This window comes from Struthio camelus, chromosome 26 (genome assembly GCF_040807025.1).
Source record: "Struthio camelus isolate bStrCam1 chromosome 26, bStrCam1.hap1, whole genome shotgun sequence".
NCBI lineage: Eukaryota > Metazoa > Chordata > Aves > Struthioniformes > Struthionidae > Struthio > Struthio camelus.
Window position 1 is genome coordinate 1,471,667 of NC_090967.1, and position 21,946 is coordinate 1,493,612.

General features: G+C 39.7%; 1 protein-coding gene across 6 annotated transcripts in view; it reads left to right on the forward strand.

The window, feature by feature from the left end:
- The window catches only part of SPPL2B (signal peptide peptidase like 2B), a 39,839-nt gene that overhangs the window by 3,611 nt on the left and 14,282 nt on the right, over positions 1-21,946 (forward strand). For 4 of the 6 annotated variants that reach the window (XM_068920081.1, XM_068920077.1, XM_068920080.1 and 1 more), the window contains 7 exons: positions 7,089-7,208; positions 11,897-12,079; positions 15,145-15,234; positions 16,755-16,894; positions 17,755-17,897; positions 18,557-18,653; positions 18,811-18,927. In XM_068920081.1, the coding sequence (XP_068776182.1) occupies positions 7,089-7,208; positions 11,897-12,079; positions 15,145-15,234; positions 16,755-16,894; positions 17,755-17,897; positions 18,557-18,653; positions 18,811-18,927 (890 nt within the window). Of the gene's footprint in view, positions 1-949; positions 1,262-7,088; positions 7,209-11,896; positions 12,080-15,144; positions 15,235-16,754; positions 16,895-17,754; positions 17,898-18,556; positions 18,654-18,810; positions 18,928-21,946 lie in introns of all 6 variants that reach the window. The other 2 variants (XM_068920078.1, XM_068920079.1) reach the window with 2 other exon arrangements.

The window sequence follows — 21,946 nt, forward strand, 5'->3', positions numbered from 1 at the left end:
GCCTTAGGCTGTAGTTCCCTGAGCCAATGCCACTGGAAAGGTGAGATTGTTCATACTCATTTCCCAGCTCTTTGCTCCCATTACTACCTGTGTGCCAACTCTTGCTTGTCAGGTCTCTCTGAAATGATAGAGTTAATGTAATTGCAACTAGCAGTAGCCTGGCATGAAAAACTGATAGTGAGCTCAGTCAGCTCATAGTGATCTAGCAAGTATCACAGGTGGAACAAGTGTGTCTGAGGTGCCCAGATGAGTCTGGAGATTAAGGGAGGGAGGAACAAATGGCAAGAGTGAGCCATGAGGTTTGCTCAGCCTTTCATGTCACAATTCCATGAAATGCAGATGTGCTAAATTTCTCTTTGCCACCTTCTTCACTTCTTCCATTACTTAATTTGTGAGCCCTAGCGTTTGTCCAAATTCCATTAACTCACCAACATGACAAAAAACTAACTCAGGAAAAAAGTGGTTTGCTCTCTTAATGTGTTAAATAGGCCATGGAAGGGTCTGATGAGGATCAGAGCAAGTAAGTGTGCCCTTCTAATGGCTGCAAACAGACTGGCTTAGTTGCCTGTGTAGTTACACCCTCAGACTTTATGCTTTTGTTATGTGAAAGCCCTTTCCTAGTTTTGCAGTGTCATGTAAAAACACCTCACTTGTTAATTATGATTCTAGCAAATTTCCAGCTTTGCAGAGATCTTACTTGTGACATGGCACTGCTATTGAATATGGGTGCCTGATTAGTAAGAGTCTTTAAATATAAATATTGTTCCTAGTTATTCATATAGTGGAAATTAATTATTCCATACTTAACTGGGAGAAGTTACTTCTGCTATTTGAGGCTATTCCTAGTTCCATTTTAAGCTTGTCATAATGCTTTCTAAATCATATGTACTGTAAGAAGCAAGTATCATAAAACATCTTATTATCGTAACAGCTATTGTTTTTTCCTCAGTGTTTCATAGAGGCTAGGCATGATAACCAAACGCTTGGAAAAGAAGAGTTTTTGGGAGCAGGAGGAAGGTTGTATGGGAACTGCACGCACAGGAAACCATTTTCTCATGCGTTGTTCTACAATATGGAATCATCTCTAGGAGTGAAGAACCATCACGCGTGTAACTACCTTCCCAGGGTATCAGCTGCACTGCTTTAAACTTACCTTTGCTATTTAATTCCTGGTGATATAAAGGGTATGAAATCTGGAAGCATCAAAGCCCTACTGTACTGAAAAAAGAAATGCCTGTGATTCTGCCTTACTTCTCCCTAGGTGAGGGAAATAAGAGAACACACCTGTGGTAGCTGTTAACAGACTTTAGAACTATGCTTTGATCCTAAGTGATAATTGCATTGTAACAATGTATGTTAATGCCCATTCATCTGTGTGTCCTCCATGCGCTCTCTAAAATTCTGTACAGCCTCTTTTAGCTCTGCTCATATTCCTCTTAATTCTTCTCATCCTCAGTTTTACTTACCTCTGTGCACGCGAAAAAAAGGTTCTAAAATCTTGTGAGCCTTTTGCATTAGGAATGTTTTATTCCCATATATATATATATATGTGTGTGTGTGTATATATATATTATTTTTAAAGGACAGCCATTATGTTGCTCAGAAAGCATAATTGTGTGTTACTACCTTCAGTCTGCCACTTGGAAATTACTACAGAGTTCCAGTAATGGTTATCCAAATAGAAATGTAGCAACACACTCCATATTATCTCACTTTAAGGATATGTGTAATTTATCTCCTACAGATGTAAATGTTGTAGCTGTACAAGTTAATGATTTCAAATATGTAAAGCAATCCTATTACAGTTGGCTAGATCCTACAACACCGCCTGAAGCTTTTGAAGATAGTTGTAGTTACAGTACTCAAAACTGAGCTGCATAGTATCTTTCTGAACCAGTCAGCTCTTGCAACAATAAGCAGGAAATATCGTTTTTCTAGGCTGTTTTTTGTGTCTCTGTGGCATGTTGCTGTTGAAAGTCAAATTGTAAGGACGATAATTCTCTCTTTCCATGAAACGGTTTTAGGTACTATGGGTAGATAGCTCAAACAGAAGCGAAAAAGCCCTCATGTGCCAACCGATTGGGGTTTTTTTGCTAAATGTATTTCTCCTCACCATGTATGTATAATAAAGCTACTTTGCAGAGGGAGGGAGAGAATATCTTGAAAACTTGTAGAGCACTTAATGAACATTGATATTGTTTTTTAAAAAAAGCAACTTATTTTAAAAAAGTCTTATATACAAAAAGGAGCTTAAATATATATCTCTGCTACCTGTATATTTTGGGTTGAAGTTTCTTTATTGCTTTGTTGGTGGTATCTTGCAGTAGAAAGATATCGTTTATTCTTCAGGCAGTTTGGAGTTCATTTATGTTTAAAGGTCAGTTCTTCAAATTGTTCCAAAAAAAACTTCTGTTTATTCATTGTCTTCTGGGGGCCACATGATAATGTTTATGTATGGTATTTTGAAATAGAAGGAGGGGTTGAACAAATATTGAGATACGGTTTTGCTGCTGCCTCCAGTCATCTCTGGCTCCTTGTTTCTCAGCTAGTACCTGGAGAAACCAACTTATAAAAATGTGCTTGTAAAAATAACAAAATCAAAGAATGGTTGCGGTTGGAGTGGACCTCTAGAGACCATCTAGTCCAAACCCCCACTCAAGCAGAGTCGCTAGAGCAGGTTGCCCAGGATAATTGTCTTGGTTTTAGATGACCTTACTCTAGCTCTAACTTTGTTTCTCAAAAGCCATGGTAAAACTTTTTAGTTTTAATGTGTCAAATTTGCATTATTGCCTGCGAGTCCTTTGATCTGTGACTTTAAGCTGGGAGTCATTATTCGTTGTTTTTATTATTTTATATATATATATATATATATGTGTGTGTGTATATATATATACACCTGCATGCATGCATACATGTATAGTGTTCTTCACCTACAAGTGTGGTGTGTTATTAGCTGAAGCCTTCTGCAATTTTGTTTTCCCTTTTGGGCAGTGTTTACTGATGAAGCACTAAGATGTAATTACTTCTTTTTGTAGTCCTACAATTTTGTTGCAGATAGATGCCTTTACTGGAGCAGAAAGGTGGGCAGCTTTTCACCTGACCAGCAGAAATGCGCTGTAAATGTCTGCTGAATAAGTCAGTAAAAAAGAAAAAGGGGGCTCTGGGTGTGGAACAATGACGGAGGGAAATACCTCCACAGCAAACAACCACTCCTGGCTGTTCAGTCTGACTTTGAAGTTCTCAGTCTGTCATGAGAGGCTCGGATCTAGACCAGTAAATTATAGGACAAATTGAGACTTAAAGCTGTAGGTGGGAAAGCTGAAAAGTCTGTCTGCACTGGTGTTCCTTATTTAATTGAATAATTAAATGGTTTATCCATCCCTGTATTTTGGGACTGCTCTGCACTGTACGTTGTCTTACCTGTCACTAGAATGATTAAAAATCGCTTTTCTTTCTTTTTTGAAAGAATCGCTGTGATAAGCTTGTTGATCATAATCAACCCTGAAGTAACATTATTTCTACTGTTCAGAGTATTTTAGTTCACTGCTGAGCAAGATTCTGAGTAATAATCTGGAGCCTTATGGCAGTATTTTCAAAGCCTCTCTGGAATCGACTCTTGTTTTTAGCATGTTTGTGTTTGTCTATAAAAAGGGAGAAGTGACTATGGTGCTGACTGGGGATGCTGAAGTCGAGAATTAATCTTGTTTTAAAACATGATGCTGATAACAGTGTGAATAGTGTTCCCTGTTGTGGTATCTGCCATTATGGGAAGGGGAAAGAGCACAAAAAGGACGATCTGAGTTGTAGGAAGAAATTTTGCTTAGGGCAGGAATATCAGCTGTGCCTTTGTGGTGCTTTGGGGTCATGGGCAGAGAGCATGCTGAAACCTTACATGAACTTTGATCTGGCTTGGAGAAACACATCACTCAATAGAGAATGCTTGTTTCTGTGTAATGTGTTTATACAAAGTGCATGCTACATATATTGCAAAAGCAGATGAACTATATGTGACATTGGCACTGCATTAGGGAGGAGTCTGAAAGTTTATCAGCTGAACATCAAAATATAGTGTTGTCAAAAGTGAACGGGACATAGAAGGGCAGACTGGAAGGCTGAATAAATTCCCCTCTGCACATTCTCATCTCTAGTCTGAACAAACCCAACTCTTTCAACCTCTCTTCATATGTCAGGGTCTCCAACACTAGTCATCTTAGTGGCTGTCTGCTGGACCCTCTCCAATTTATCACTCTCAGACTGGAGAAACCAAAACTGAACTCAGGTGTGGCATGCCGAGTAGAGTGGAATAATCACATCCTTTGAACTGCTGGCTGTACTATTGCTGATGTAGCCCAGGACATTGTTTGGCATCCACTTACTTGTGTTTAGTTTGCTGTCCACCAGAATTCTCAGGTGATTTTCAGTAGAGCTGCACCGCAGCCAGTCAGTCTCCAGCCCCTGCTGTGGCTTGGAATTATTCTATCCCAGGTGCAGAACGTGACATTTATCTTTAAACCTCATGCAATTCTTGATGGCCTAACCTTCCAGCCTGTCAAGACCTCCCTGTATAATAGGCTTTCTTTTCGGTATATCTGCCTCCTTTCCCAGTTTGGTGTTATCTGCAAACCTGGTGAAGGTGCAATCAATCCTATCATCTAGATTATTTATAAAGATACTGCATAGTATGAGACCAAGTATTGATCCCAGAGGTACTCTGCTCCTGACTGGCTGCCAATCCAGCTTTGAGCCATTCACCATGACCATTTGAACCCAGCAGTTTAGGTAATTTTCCACCCGTCTTGTCATCCGTCTGTCCAGCCCATGACTTACCAGCTTTTCAGCCAGAATGTTGTAGGAGACCATGTCAAACACCTTGCTATATCAATGTAGATGACATCCACAGCTCTGTCATCCACTGAGCAAGTTGCTTCATCAGAGAAGGCATTCAAGTTGGTTAAGCATGATTTACCCTTAGTAAATCTGTGTTTGGTTTCCTAGTCAGCTTACCCTTCAGGTGCCTGGAAATAGTTTCCATGAGGGCCTGTTCTGTAATTTTTCCAGGGCCTGAAGTGAGGCTGACTGCTCTGTGGTTTCCCAGATCTTTCTTTTTGCCAGCAGGCCTAATGCTTGCCCTTTTCCACTATGCAGGGCTTCCCTTATCTCCGTGACTTTTCAAGGTTCATAGAGTTGCTTTGCAGTGATGTCAGCCAAGTCTTAGCATCTTCAGATGCATCCCACCAGATCCTATAGATTTGTATATGCCCAATTTGTTCAGATGGTCCCTTGGTCAGCTCTTCTCTATTATTGGTGGTTTGTTTACTTTGTCATTGTTTCTTGGCATTGTTTCTTGTTCTTGGGAACTTACCCATGAAGACTGTAGCGAAGGAAGCATTAAGTAACTCCACTTTTTCTGTGTAACTTGTAACTAATTTGTCAACCCCATCAAGCAGCAGGCCTACTTGTGCTTTTGCTTACTACTAACATACCTATAGAAGCCTTGTTATTTCTGACGCGTTTTGCCAATTGAGCTCCAGTTCAGCTTTTGCCTTCCTAACCATATCTCTGCATGCCACCAAAATATTTTTGTATTCCTCTTTCATCTCTCTTATACCTATTCTTGCATTTGAGCTCTCTCAGTGCCTTGCTACTTTTTAAAAAAAAAGAGCTTTTTTCAGTTGTGCCTACCCCTTTTCCTGCTTAGAGGGATGGACTATTTTTGTACTTTGAGGAAGTTGTTTCTGAAAATCTCCAAACACTCCTGAGCTCCTCCCTTTTTCAAGGCAGACTACAGTTGGACCTCTCCTAAAAGTTCCCTGAGGAAGTTGAAACTTGCTCTTCTAAAGTTTGGGGGTCTGTATTCTGCTACTTGTCTTCCTCATACTCCTTGCGATTTTAAACTCTACAAGCATATGGTCATAGTAGCCAAATCTACTATCTACAGTTGCTTCTCCAAACAAGTCTTCCTTATTTGTAAGGAATAGGTCCAGAGCACCACTCCTAGTTGATGCAACTAGTGACTGCTAGAAAGATGTCCTTGACGCGTTCCAGAAATCTCCAGTATTTCCTATGCACTGCTGTGTTTCTCTCTCAGCAAATATCAGCAGTTGAAGCCTCCCAAGAGCACCAGGAATCTGAGTCTGCTTTCTTTCTGTATATATTCTCAGCCTGATACAGAACCAAAGGGTCAAGGGGACATGAAGTGGCGCAGCAGGAAGAGAGGGGAACAAATCTTCAGTACCTGGGAAGACTGGACTACACGTTTAGACAGATCTAGTGATTTAAGAAGAAAAGTTTTGGGGTTTTTTTTCCACTGAAATGGAAATTACTGATTATTTGCTAAGATACCTGTCCGAGGATACTCTCAGTATGCAGATCTTTAGGTATCTATTACTTTAATATTAAACACCTTCACAAAAGGAGACTTTATAGTTCAGAGGGAAATTAATAGTAATTATCTTTAGTTGGCTGTTATAAACTCTTTTGTATGTGAGGGACATGGATTGGGGATACTTCTCAATGAGTAACAGCAATATTCCCAATAGATCCTGAATTGTCGTGATTCAGGCAACCTACCCCAGGCCTATTTCCTTAATATCAGTAACACTGGGTGTTCCCTGTTTACATCACTGGTAGCTGGTCCTCCTATTCAACATGTGCCCTTTGCTGGGGACAGTTACAAATTGTTTTAGCTATGATAACAAATGCAATGGAAAATGTGTGATAGTCTTGAAAATCTGTGTGCTGCCTACGACCTAAAAATAGGGTTGAGGATACTGTGAGGTGTTGTCAGATCTATAGCAAAGGTGTCTAAGGCTGAACTCTGGAATGATGTGAAACTGGAACTGATCATTACTTCAGACTGTCCTTTCAGGAGGTGGTGGGGCCAAGCCTCTTAGTCTGGCTCTTTACCGTCTACCCTGCGATAGTCCAACTTTCTGTCGTTCTGGTTATGTACATATTTAGATGTGTCATTCCAAAGTCTTTACTTACTGTTCAGTAGATTTTTTTTTTAATGTTCCTCATCTCTGCTGTCTTGTACAACCCAAACTTCTTGTGTTGGTGCACTAAGCTTTTTGTGACTTTATTTACAGGTCTACTGTGAGTATGGGATGGTACATGTCCTTTCAGAGAAGGGAAGCAGCAAAGGAAAAGACTACTGTATCCTCTTCAACTCTCAGTGGGCCCATTTGCCACATGATCTGGGTAAAGCTGTAAGTACCTACCCAAGCAATAACAGAAGATATATTCAAAAATGTCTTTCTTCTAGGGAAGCTTTTAATTTCTAACTTCGATCAGTAGAACTGGAAGTGACTAATTTGTTTGCTCTATTTAGAAAATACTTTTATCTGTTAAGAACTCAGCCAGAACTGCAACAGCCATACTGCTTTCCCAGCAGCATGCCCAAGGTAACGACTACTTTGACTTGAAAACAAAAGTCTCCTTTTGCCAAATATGAGCAATTACATGAAAACGGCACTTACTTGTGGCAAAAAGGAGTTTGCCTATGTCAACGTGATACAAAATGATACCACATGGCCTTCCTAATATATTGAAACATGACCTTTAATTCCTCCTCGGTGGTTTGTGGTTCTGCCAAATGTAAGAATAAATATTCATGAGCTGTATCAGGCTTTTACTGCGTTATCCAGTGCCCTATGAGTTACCCATGCTGTTGGTTTCACTCTCCTTCCGTAAGAAGACCGAACAGGGATGAACTAAAGTAGCCGGAACTCAGTCCCTCACAGATGCCAGTAATCACTAGAACACGAGGAAGAAACAGGGGACACTCTAAACTTACTTCGTGCTTGCTGGTCGGATGCTAAGGAAGCTGGATCTCTGAAGAGGAACTAGTGCCTCTCCTCTAGTAGGAATCACAATGCCTTTTTGTATATTTTTGTGATAAGTGAAAGTGGGGAGAAAACCATATCTAGGGGCTCCACTTTTGCTCTGCCTCCATGTATTTCCCATCAGGGTGTTTTTTGTTAACTAGCTAACCTGAAGTCATCCTAAGATCTGAAATGTATATTTATATTGCCTCGCTTCTAGATGCAAGTTTATGACTAGTTTTAGTTTGGAAGATTGTTTTTTCTTTGGCTTCTCTTTCTGGCTGGTGGTGGGACGTAGGTTCATTTGAAGAATGATACGGAAGTTAAGCTCCTGTTCTGAATCTTTCTGAAAGAACTTGCTTAACACTGTAAGAAACCTAGCTTCCTAACTTGCCCAGTTAAAACACAGTGGAATTGAACTGTTCTTATGTTTTGTGTATGGCTTGCTTATTAATATTTATACATAAATTACAAAGAGCTAGGAGTGCCTGATAAGCCAGCCTTAACACTTTGTTCTGTTCTGAAATATTCCTTTCCCACTGTCCCAACAATAGTCATTGCTTACTTGCAGAGGTTATCCAGCTCTGTCTCATAGCACTAAAGTGAACTGTGGACTCTTAACATCTACATTTGCGGTTTGCGTTGTGGTCAACAACTGTCAAAGGACTTCTTGTGAAGAAGAGATTATAAACAGTTAATCCTATACCATATGAGGTGCTGTTCCTCTATGTGGATTACCGCTGTGAATAATGACCAAGTAGTTTCACTAAGTCAGTCACGTTCATCTCTTGATTTTAGCTAGGGGAGAATGTGCAGTTGCTTGCTGTCATGGCATCCTAAGGCAAATAATTGCAATGACTAATTAGCCACCGGAAAAATGAAAAGCATTTAGACCATCTAGATCAGGAATGCAACAAAACCTTGTCTGCTTCTCTGGAAAAAGTCCTTGGATTCCCAGTGACAGACTTGCTCTTCTTTCCACTTCAATTACAAGATACATTTTTCTTCCATTGGTAGACTCAAAGCTAATAAAACCTTTTCTCAAACTTGATTTTTTTTTTCTCACTAGAATGTTCCATGAGACTGGCAAGAATGCAACAGTATTGCCTCAAGCAACTCTTTATGGGTTCTGGGCCTTGGTATCTGGCTTTGTTAATCTCTTTATTAGGAGAGCTTTGCTTATCTGATTTATATTTATAGGAGACTTGATATTGCAAAGACTAATAGTGCATCAAAATCCAGACTGCTTAACAAGGATACTAAGATGAGGGGATTGTTTGTAAGAGGAATTATATACACCTTTAGTTTCCAGAAGTATATTTGCAAGCTGTATTTCCTAGGCTTGGTTAAACAGCTTTACTAAAGTTACTGCCTGTTGTGGAAAAATCTAAGTTGGCAGGAACTTCTGGAAATTATCTTGCTCAATTTTCTGTTGAAAACGGGGCCTCAGATTAGGCTCTGTCAAGCTGAGTTTCAATCTCATCAGGCATGAATATCAAAGTCTCAAATTTATGAGATGCCACAGCATCCTTTGAGGTCTCTGCCCAACTGCCTGTGCTATTATGCTTTTTTACCTAAAAATTATGTAATGCCTTTCTTTATTCCTAAATATGCCTTTATGAGTGCCTATGCTGTTATACCTTATCTTTCCTTTTACCAGTAAAGTGGCCTTTTAGGTAATGTTTTCATCTGTTTACAAGATCTCCACAGGAAACTTGTGGTAGTTCCAGGAAGATAACGTTGCTCAGAATGTACGTGATCAGCCAGCATTTGCTTTCCTGTTGTATTTTTTCAAAGAGAAATGCTGGCATACTCTGGAAGTCCTTGGAACTTAGCCAGACTATTGATCATATGTCTGAGTTCAGAAAGGCTAATGCATTCGTTCTGTATCATCCTAAATCAAAGGGAAGGAGGCTGAAAGTTTCTGTGTAGGTAAGATGGCATATATTCAAAAGAGAGTGCACATGTGGAATGAGACTTCTAGATAGGGGACCTCGGGCAGACACATCATACTTCATATGGTAAAACTTGTTAAAACGACAATACTAGAGATGCTTCAAATTTGACATGCTGAATATCCAGATGTCACCTGATGCACAGCCTCCTGTTGAATCCACTTACTTGTATTACAGTTCTGTACACACCACAAAAAATGTCATGAATGCGTAGACTTCCTTCCAGATAACTAAATCCTTCTGTTCTTATCCCAGTCTTCAAATGAAATTCTTATCATGGAATGATGAAATTGTCAAATCGATGCACTTTGAAGATATGAGGGAGTTGGTTGGTTGATACTCTGTTCATTTTATTCATTGTATTCCTTAATCTACTCATTGCATTACATAGAATTAAATGTTCCTTATCAATGTGTAATCAAGTTCTAATTACCCACAGTGCGTTCATCCCAACTGCAAATTATGCCCTGGATGCATAGATAACCCAAATGCTATGGTTGTGTCTGCCTCATCTAGACCTGCCTCGTGTAGACCTGACTCTGTGTACAGTGAAGTCAGGTATCCCTTTTTCAATGCCAGGAGTGGGAGCACAGTGTACAGACAATTCACATAGTGCATGAAGTTGGCTGGAGAGCCTTAGGATCCTCTTTGACTGGATCCAGGCAGACTCCCCATGTAAACAGTCTCTAGCATTCCAGACTCTAAGATCTGTGCTGTAGATGCTCTGTTCCAGCCAGTCTCACTGAAGTTCGTAGAGAAGCATTTAAGTAGTTCTGCAGGAGCTAATATAGTCCAGGATAATGTATGTTGAACTGGAGTTGAGTTCATAGATTCTGAGCTTGTTTCTGCCAAGTACTTCAGTTGTCTGTGTGATATCCAATACCTATCACTGTTTCCTTCCTACTATTCTCCCTCCTTCCACTTCCCTCTGCTACTCCGACAGTACAGTTTATTAACTGAGGTGATGCAGAGCACAGACCTGAGCTGGCTCTGCGTTTGTGTTCTGCTCTGATAGAGCTGATAAACTTCCCTGAAACCTGGGCCACTGGGAAGCGTATGTCAAGACATCCTATTGTTTCTACAAGGAGCCAGGTTGGAGCCAGCAATCTTCTGAATAAGCTTAAGAGCTACTGATGGCTTGACCCTTACCGTTCCCTCTTAAAACAGTAGAGTCAGTTACAGATGCTTGGTATTGTATCATGTACCTGTGAGTTTCTAATGCAAAGTATGATGTGTATCAGTCTTTCAGGTTAAAACCTGAGTAACAATGACACATTTCATGCCTAACAACTTCCAGCAAGAGTGGGGCTCCCCACTCCTTCAGTGACCTCCTTCAATTAGCATAGCTTGCGCCATGAGCCAGTTACATGATTGATAATTTTGGGGGGGGGTAATCTACCAGTAGAACTGGGCAAAGACACTGGCTCTTATTCAGGACCTGCAAGGTACTGTTTGTGCAGGTGCTATTGCTAGAACCTTGAAGTGTCTTTGGGCCATTTGTGTAAACATATCAGAGTAGATGTATTTGGGCCAGAATAGGGCCCAAAAGCTAAGGGATTGGGGCAGACCTGCAACCTGAATGTGAATCACAAGCAGCCAGAGAAAATGCCTAGAATCCAATAACTGAGCAAATTTCTACTATTCCAATTTCTACCATTCCAGAGAAGGCTGGGCTTTTGGCTGGTTTGTTTTTGTGTTTTCATGTATGCACATGCTGGGGAGGTTGCCAAAATGGATGTTTAGTCTTGTTCCAAAAAATCCACACCCTAAAAACAGCAGAAAGAACAAAACACAAGAGCAGAAACTATGCAAAGTTTCTAAATGAAAATTTAGAACATTCAGGTAAAGGAGTGATAGATGGAATACTCATGGAAACTTGAATGCTGAAACAGTGTTCTCCTGTCTCAGATATAGTGCTGTTAAGGGTGATTAACATTGCTTGAATCTATTTAAAAAAAAAAAAAAAAGTCCTATTTGCTCATACTTAGTTTTCAAGTTCAAGTTGAAGTTTTCCAAGATGTCTGCCTTAAGGCTAATTGTTTGTTTGTTTCGATGGTTTGAGGGAGGGGGAGCTGTTTTGTTTTTGTTTTATTTCAACTAATTTCTTCATCTTTTCAGTCCCTCTTGCAACTGCAGGATCAGACAGCGTCTGTTTTGTGTTCTCCTTCTGATGTACCTGATGGGGGTTTTAATAATCGAATCCCCATGGTGATGCGAGGGAATTGCACCTTCTATGAGAAAGTAAGGCTTGCCCAAATAAATGGAGCTCGTGGCCTGCTGATTGTTAGTAGAGAGAGACTGGTAAGTCTACTTCTGTGGTTTTTCTACATTACTGATACTACTTTGATGTTAGATACTTTCTCATACAGCTTTATTTTCTATCCAGTGCTTTATATGTGATGTGCTCTCTTGTCTTCAGTGCTCACTGCTGATACTTAATGCTTTGGTATCTGATGCTCCTCTTAAAAACAACCAAAAAAAGCCCCCTTCCCTATTTCCCCCCCCCCCCCCCCCAATGTTTCTATAATCAGATAGCTGTGTGCAAAATCGTACAGGAAAAACTGATTAACCAAGGGGAAGTACTCATTGGAGTAGTAAGTTTTGCATAGAGCTTATGTAACATCCCAAGCAAGGGCTCGAAATATTCTTACGTCTCATGAAATACTTGAATCAAGTGTGAAAGATGGTTCCTGGATTCATATACCTTCAGTGAGACTTGGACTTAATTCAGCTGGAGCATCACCAATGCATATTTTATGAAATTAATATTTTTTGAAGCCTACAGTCAGGAATGAGACAGATATCTATCATAAAACCACGAATCTGACATGCAGAAGATTCTCACTAAAGTTTGATTGTTGCATTTCTTTGTTGCTGTCTTTAGTAACTTATGCCTGTTTCCAATAAAGCATACAAAATATGTTTTTTGACACCCCCTCCTACCCCTTTAGGCATTAGGCTGCAAAAGCAAACTCCTTTACCTAGGCCATGATTATATAATGAATGGCACTGTGTAATCAACTTAGACCCAGAAGAGTTGTCCTCTGTGCCCTTAAACATTGAACAAAAAACATTATTGCACTAGATTTCTTAATGTATTGAGAAGGCAGAAATAAACCTCAGAGTGCGCTAAACAGTTATCCTAAGAACATAAGAAGTGCTTTCTGGGGTCAGAGTAGTAGTTCATGTGGCCAACTACTCTCTCTCAAATAGCAGCAGTAGGAGGTGCTCTTTAGAGAGACCCTCTGAGCCTGGCCACTTTTTCTTCTCTGTTCTCCTCATGCTCTCAGAGTATCAAAAATCATGGGTTCAGGAACGCTAGAGAGCATGCCCATACCAATTCATTTTAATGAATATATTATCTGTGAATTTGTCTAGCTCATGTTGAATCTGTGCCTCCACAGTCTTCTGTAGCTGAAGGTTCTAAAGTTCATTGCCCACTATGTAGCAAATAACTTTTTTTTTTCAGTTTTTTTTTTCCTTAAACTGATCTCTTGCTAGCTTCAAGAGCTGCCCCCTAATACAGAGTTGTGTGACTGGTGAACAACTGTTCTTCATGCAGTTTATTCACTGTGATTTTATAAATCTGGATGAAAATGCCCTGTCCCTTTCCCTTCTCTGAAGTGAAGAGTGCCAGTCTAGTGTCTCGTCATAAAGCAGGTGTCCCTTCAGCCACTTTAGTTGCCCTTCTCTGTAGATCCTCCAAGCTCTTTATGTTGTGGAGACCACGCAGTAGTGCTCACTGAACGCTGAGTAGCGCTGCTGCTGCTCGCTGAGCCGCTGACTTCAGAGAACTGTGAATGATGATTTCAGGATTTCTTTCTGGCTAGAAACCACCAGTTCTGCATTCAGCAATGTGAAGACATAGGACAGATGATTTTTCCTGAGATGCATTACCTTTTAATTGTTTATGCTGAAGCGACTTTGCCATCTTTTTCCTCTCATTCAGTTAGGCTAGGTCCTTCTGGAATTCCTCGCAAGCGACATGGCATTTGAGTGCCTGCCTTTATATCATCTACAAACTTGGAGATTTTTACTGCACACTTCCACCCTAATGATGAAAATGTTGAATAAAACCAGTCCCAGCACTAATCCATTATGGGCTCTACAGCTGACTCTTTTCCATCCCTGAAATGTAAGGGTTAAGTCCTACCCTTGCTTCCCATTCTTTAACTAGATTTCTGTCTACAGAAAACTGTCTGTCTTTCTACCCTGAGAACTTTTTCCTGTTGTAACGTTTGTAGTGGAACCTTATCCAGGCTTTTTGAAAATCCAGTTGTACTATGTCTACTGGATTCTCTTCCTCAACGTTCTTGTTGACATATCAAGAGTTCCAGGAGGTCAGTGAGGTAGGATTTCCTTTTACTGAGGCTATGCTGACTCTTTTCTAGCTGACCATGTGTATTAATGTGCTCAGTCATCTTACTCTTTAGCCTCCATCATCTTAACAGAGATGGAAATCTAATTCTGCTTTGCACTAATTCTGCTACCCTTTTTGTAGGTGGGAATTACACTAGGTTACCTCTTGGTCCTCTGATGCCATGACTGTAATAATACACACCTTCATCAGCAGTTTCCAGTTTTGCATTAGAGTTCTTTTGGGACTTTTGGGTGAACGCCGTTCAGTCCTGTGACTTAACAGGTTCCCGTCTGTTTTCTTCCATCAGAAGAACTCTGACCGATCTGCTGTGGTGAATCTGTTGGGTGCAAGGGTCTCTTCATTTTTGAAGATTGATACAACGCATAAATGTTTTGAACTGTCCCAGCAATTTCACCGATAGCGATGTCTAAGAGTTGTATAGATGGTAGAAGGAGGGCTGTAGACACTAATACCAATTAAATAGCAATATTATTTTTAGACTGTTCAAATATCTGTAGTTGAATTTTTCTATTCTGTTAAATACAATATGGTAGCAAGAAGGGAAGTCGTTTCATATACAATAGCACTTGAGCCTGTGTTATGATGTTTGATAAAATATATATTTCAGCATTATTTTTTTTCTGTATATGTTTATGCAGCTTTAAAGTTGATTTGAGATTGTGATATGGAGGCTTTAAACTGCCTGTTTATGTTGTTACAGTAGCAGTAACTTTTTCTATTTTTTGATTTGTGTGTGTATGTGTATATATATGTGTATACACACACAATATATATACTTAAAAATATATTTGTGCATGTATGTATATTATGAATACGACTTCTTCTGTAGTTTCTGTTATATAATTCAGATTATAAATAGTGTCCTATCCCTTTTTAAATATCTCCCAAATTAACAGAAATGGAAGTTGCAGCTGTAACCTTTTTGGAGGAATAAATGTGTTTGCCGAATTGAATATATTTGTACCCAATCTGAACTGTCTTGCAGGTTCCTCCTGGGGGTAACAGGAGTCAATATGAAGAAATTGATATTCCTGTGGCTCTGCTCAGCTACGCCGATATGTTAGATATTGGCAAGGTAAACCCAATAAGTGTTCTAATTCATACCATCTCAAATGAGTCATTGCTCAGTGTATTTGATGTGCATCTTAGGAGCTATAAATCTATTGAGTTGTACTCGTGAAGATTGTGTTATTTTTATAATAATATTTGTTTAAAAGTTAGTGTCCTGAAAAAAAATGCGTATTTTTGGGGTTCATTTCTGCACAAAATCAAAATGAACCTACTGCCTCTGCTATTCATGTTATTTATTTCTGGAATCTGCTTGCTCTGAAATATTTGTAATAAAGTTTGATTTTTGAGGTTGTATAATAAAAACTAATGTCATGCGAAATTGCGTAAAAGTATCAGAAGTAATTTGGGGCCCTCATTACAGGTGGTTCTGTGTCTTCTATTTCTGTATGTGAATTTCTTCAGCAGCACTTCTGAGTCTGGCAAGACTGTCATAATCATAATTTTTTAAATAATTTGTTTATTTTTATGTCAGTAGGATAACTTCCTGTTATCCGGTTGGCTTTTGGGCTGCTTTTGCCTTTGACAGGGCAAAAATAAGGATTTTGCATTTCAGACATGTTTTCAAAAGTTCTTTAGAATACTCTCCTTAAAATACTTCTGTTAAAAGTAAGGGATTCCTCACCAAACAGTTCCGAAAAACCCATGCAAGTTCTGAGAGGAAAAAGATACTGGTACCATGACTGTTACAATCATTGGAATTTTATAACCAGAACACTCTCACTGAGGCTAAGGACCAGATCCTGATGAGGAATTGGATCCTAAAATTTTGTTCAGTAGTGCCTACCTTTTAGGCATCAGTAACCTAATGCTAGTGAGTCTAGTTTTAAAAATTTAAATTGACCAGAATTTCATTCCTCAGTACCTACTCCCTACTCTTCCTATCTAAGTTCACTGTAGTGCAGCACAGAAAGGAGAGTGAAATAATTGATGCTGAGGACCCCATGTCCATGCTATACCTGTTTCAGGGAGGGTTGTTTTGGAATAGTCCTCATCTGGTCATGTACTTGGAATGCCCATTGGCAGCTGGAACATATTTTTCTGGTTCCAGGAAGGAATGCAGCCCAAGTCTCAAACTGTTCTATCGCATGAACCAAAGTGCAATTTGTGATCAGGAGATAAAACTTCATGAGCACATTACTATAAAACAGGCATGTAGACACTTAGATAAACTTTAAACTCCCTCACTGGGTCTAGTATCATCATATGTCTGGATCCTCTCTTGATTTGAGCCAGCAGAGAAGCACCTAGTTGTGCATGGACAGTTCTGCATATGTACAGGAGCAGAACTGTAAATGTCTGTGGTGCTTCTAGGTCACAGAGGAAGATGTTTCATTTAATTGCATTCATTTTTGAGCGCTAGAGCAAGGTTGTTCTTTGCACTGCCTTCAACATTTAGCTGCATGGGTTTTTTTATTTATACTAAAAAAAGTAGTATTGAAAACGAAATTAGGAGATTTGAAGAACAGACTGGTTCTACTTAGGACTGATCACTGAGATCTTCATAACTTGTATTTGCCTCTGCAGAGTTTCGGCAGGTCAGCGAAGGGGGCTTTGTATGCACCCAACGAGCCTGTGTTAGACTACAACATGGTGATTATATTTGTCATGGCTGTGGGGACTGTGGCAATTGGAGGTTACTGGGCAGGAAGCAGAGATGTGAAAAAGTGAGTAATTGGAATGCAGTGTATTGGTTTGTTTATTATACTTTTCACAGAGGGAGGGGAAAAAAGTACATGGCAGTATTATCTAAAGAAACCTGATAGCTCTGCTAATGAGGGTCTGTATAACTAGAATGGGAGAATGCTGATGTGATGTATTTGAGAGGCCTTGTGTTGGCTTTGTCACCACATAAAATTATTACAGTATATTTTGCATGTGGCTTATTCTAGTGTTTTACCTTTTCAACAAATAAAATGTTTTAGAAAGCTCAAAAGGAAAGTTGGATAGGAATAAGCTTCCGATGTGTGCTTTGGCAAAGATTCCCCTTTGAAGTCCTTTTCTAAAAATCATAGAAACTGTTTTTATGGTATAGCGTAAACATCTTAATCTGCGACATGTGATGTCAACATTTATCTTTTACTGTTGTCATACTATGCTTATTATGAATCTTTTCTTGGAATTTTGTGCTTTCCTTTTACAAGTAAGGGAGGGGAAAAGGAGATCCATGCCATTCCTATTTCTGATGTTTACGCTATACACAATTTGACTCCAGGATTTCTCCTGGAGACAGGAGCAACTTATTCTGCAGTAATATGCAGGATTCTGTTCAGAGTTGTTAGTAAATTAAAAATAGTGCTCTTGATAAATTAATCTAGCGAACTATTTTATGCATCATGTTGAAGCTGCTGTTCATGTACCAGTGTAGACATGTGGAGTTCCACTGACTAAAGTGGGGATCTATGCAGTGGCAATCCATTACTGTCATGTCATGTCTCCCAACTGCATGTGGTTGTCACTGAAAATTCAGAGCCCTTTTATATGTTATTGGAGGAGTGGTCTGACTATATCCATGTTACACTTTCAGACGATACATGAAGCATAAACGTGATGATGGGGCGGACAAACACGATGATGAAACAGTCGATGTGACTCCAGTAATGATCTGCGTGTTTGTAGTGATGTGCTGCTCGATGTTGGTCCTCCTTTATTTCTTCTATGACCACTTAGGTACCATTAAAGTTATTTCTATTGAAAAATCTTCAATGCCACTAATTTGTCATCACTTAAAGAGCCTTTCTACTCTGAAAATGATTATGAATGGCTGTCTTCTGCTGTGTTTCTTCATGCCAGTATGATTTAAAAACATGCAAAAAACTGCTGGCTAGATCTCTATACCTAGTTTTAGTGAGGTTGAAACAGGTGAACACAGAGCTTCTTTCAAACATTAAAACCTATTAAGTAGATGTAAACTATTAGACTTCAGTTTTTGACCTCTATTCTTCTTTGTGTTATTAATTAATTTAAGGTATTATAATATGGGAAGCAGGGTTTTTTGTATTTTTTTTTTAACATATGTAAGTTTCTACTCATTACTCTTATCTAATTGATTGGGGAGGGGAAAAAAACAGGCGAGCTTAAGACACTGAAATTTACATCCTCACTTTTTTGAGGAACATTTTTGTGCCTGTTAAAAAATGACAAATGTGCCCCATCTGCATCAACCCATTTTGTTACCGAGTCATTTTAAGAGTTACTTTTAGCAATGAGACTTTAAGCCTTATTTCCTATGTCAGGCTTTGTGATTGTCTGTTCTTTGTTCAGCTGCGATTTGAAAGGAAGTATCTCTTCTCTTACACTACTTGCACTTACTACTTTTTCTTTCTCAGTCTATGTTATCATAGGAATATTTTGCCTGGCTGCCTCGATTGGTCTTTACAGTTGTCTGTTTCCCTTTGTAAGAAGATTCCCATTGGGAAAATGCAGGTATGTGGCAATTTCCACATTTTATTAAGCAAAATCTTTCTCTGTCAAGCCTTGAAAATGTTGGATAGATGATAGATTTACTGGCTTCCTACTTCAAAATGGAAGATCTACAAATGACTGCCTTTTTTCATGTTTGGTTGGTGTGTTTCTTTTTCAGAATCCCAGACAACAACTTGCCTTATTTTCACAAGCGTCCACAGGTCCGGATGTTGCTGTTGGCAGTATTTTGTATCTCTGTCAGCATAGTCTGGGGAGTCTTCAGAAATGAAGATCAGTAAGTGTATATTTTCATTTCTTTGCTAGAAGATTGTGATATGCTTTATGATACCTCTGCCCTATAGTATAAGTTAATGACATCCTCAGTAACGTAAACTTATCCAAATTTTAGGAGGGACAGGAAATAGACTAGAAACTTGGACAAATGTTTAGTTGTGCCTTCAGAAGAAGTACTTTTTCTTTCTTGTTGGCTTAAGTTCCAGAAAGATATCTATTAAGCCTGAATTTTTTTGAGTACCACTCCATATTGTGACCACTGTGGCTTAAGGCAGCCTTTCAGAAGTATTACGGACGTTTGGACTCAATTTATCTTATTTGTTGTCTTCATGTGATGATCTGCATGTGCATTTGTTTTGAGAGGTTAAGAGGCATTAGGTTTCACATCTTTAGTTTCTCTCACTGTCTGCTATGAGCAAATCATTCTCCGCATCTGGCATTGCTAAAATTCTGTAACTATAACACATTCTTATCATTATTGTTGGATATTTTCACACATTATCCTGTCTCACAGATGCTCCAGTTGCCCCAGGTATTCATGATGTGCTCTTCTTGGTCCCTCTATCTTGGATTCAGTGTTGGAACCAAAATGCTAGTTTTCGTTTCTACCCACCATACCAAAGATGTCTCCTTGGCCTTGAATGTCTGTATTGCCTTTGTGGGGTCCATTTTCTGTGTGAAGTCTGTGGATTGTTCACTGACAGAACTCATAAATCCAGGTTGTTAATGCAAACTGGGATATTGAGGACTGGGAAATACATCTTTTGCCTCAAAACTGGAATGGACCCAAGTGTTGTCTGCACAAAGCTCCATCAGCAGGCGCTCAAGTATTGATCATGAGATCAGTCAAAATGCCACAAGGTCTTTTCTTAACCAGCTAGTGCAGCTGATACCAGTCTAGATGCAAAAGAGAGATTATGCTGTTTCATATCGCAAATCCAGCTTTTGGGGGAGTGATATGTTTGACCTAGCAAATCAAGAGTAAAGCAAAGAGCCTTAGTTCTCCTGGGCCTATCACAATCACAAAACGGGCCTAGCGGTAAATTTTCCCCAGCACACCAGGGTACACATTTGCACAAACCAAAGGACCCCAACTCCTCCTATTTTGGAACCAATAGTTGAAGCCTGTACAGAAGAGGTCAATCCTGTCTTGACATCAGTGATCATCTTATCTCCTCTGCTTCAAGAGCATTCCATGAGGCAAGGAATGGATGACTTGGGACCCTCCCTGCCCTGTTTGGAATATTCAACAGTCATCATTGAACATTGCTCCCTCTTGATACCATAGTCAAAAAGCCAAAAGTCGTCTTTGCTTTTGTCATATCCTGTGTGTGCCTGACGAAGAGAAGGAGCAAAGTCCAGCATTGCCAGTACTAAGCACAGTGACAGTTGTCCTCCAGTATTTCAGCCTCTCTTCTCTCTTGAAGTATTTCTTCACGTTGCAAGGCCAGACACTGACCAGTTTTTTGCCTTGGAAGCTGCTTAGAAAATTAATCCTCCCTCCTTGTGAATAGGAACATTTCACAGTACTGCAAGCAAATGAAGTACTGTTGGTCTCATACGTAAGTGTCCTTGCTCTTGGGGCTTTCTCCCACATATGCCAAAGGTCGAAAAATATACTTTTTGTCAAATCTACCTCTTCAGCACAAAGATTTTGATAGCAAGATCTTGACTCGGCCTATCTGTATTGGTGTCTACTTCCTGAATATTTTAATTCCTGCTTGTCCAGACATTTTTTCTTTTACTGAGGTTCCCAAGATGGACAGGAGGCTTTCAGCAGTGTTATCCAAGGAACAGACCTCTAGTAGCCTCTGAAAAGTTTTGTGCAACTTTCTTTCCGTGGATGTTCCACACTTCATACGTTTCCTGTGAGGAGTTTATCAAATTGAACCAGTCTCTTGGACATATGAAGGCATAGTCCACTGGGAAGAGTCTTTGGCTCAATAAGGTGACTTTTAGTTACTGTGCACCACTTAACAGTCACTGCTGTTGTCTAGCAATAGAGCTACACAAATCAGTTGTAGTGCTCAGCATTAATAAAGAATGAATCTATTTTTTCCATCCTAGTCTTTCTTTGTTCATGGCCATACTTTCAGGTAATAGGCCCCTCTGTGGTGTTTGTACTTAAGGGCAAAGGGTATAAGAAGTAGGATCTCATGTAGAAAATAAAGGCTATTCAGGAATTTTTGTTTGTGACAGATCATCTGGCACTGTTTTCCAGATACAACCATGAGGTTTTGGATCCTCTGGAGAATCTAGAATGTTTCTGTCTTGTGGGTACAAGAGGGGACTTATGCATAATCAGAAACCTAACAGGAACTAAAGGTATCCTTCCATATGACACTGGTATTGTAACTTTGCAGACAGATTTGTTGCCAACATGGTGGCAACGTATAGACAATCATGAATAACTACCTCAGTTTTCTTGAGGGAAATGTGAGTTGTAGTGGAGGACCTTCCATCTGAAAATTCTGAACTCTTCAGATCTGAGTGATGTATCCCTTTGGTCCCCACTAAATGTCCTTTAGATATAACTATTTACTTTTCAGGAGGAAAGCCCAATTTAAGGTTCAGCCACTGGAAATCCTCTGGCCTGATTCCTAAACCCTTATCTTCTTTCTCTTCCATTATCATTTCCATACCTGCCTTTGTTCAGCAGTTGTGTAGTTTGCTGTGGCAGTGTAAGGTTAACCAATCACAATAGACTGAATTATTGAAGTTCTCAACAGGAACAGAATCACTGAATACTTGGGGATGGAGGAGACCTCTGGAGATCATCTGGTCCAGCCCCCCTGCTCAGGCATAGTCATCTAAAGCAGGCTGCCCAGGACCATTTCCAGTCAGGTTTGAATATTTCCAAGGATGGAGACTCCCAACCTCTCTAGGCAACCTGTTCCAGTGTTCAACTGCCTTTGCAGTAAAGAAGCGTTTCCTTGTGTTCAAGTGGAATTTCCTGTGTTTCAGTTTGTGCCAATTACCTCTTCTTCTACCAGTCAACTATGCAGTGCAGCTTCATAGGC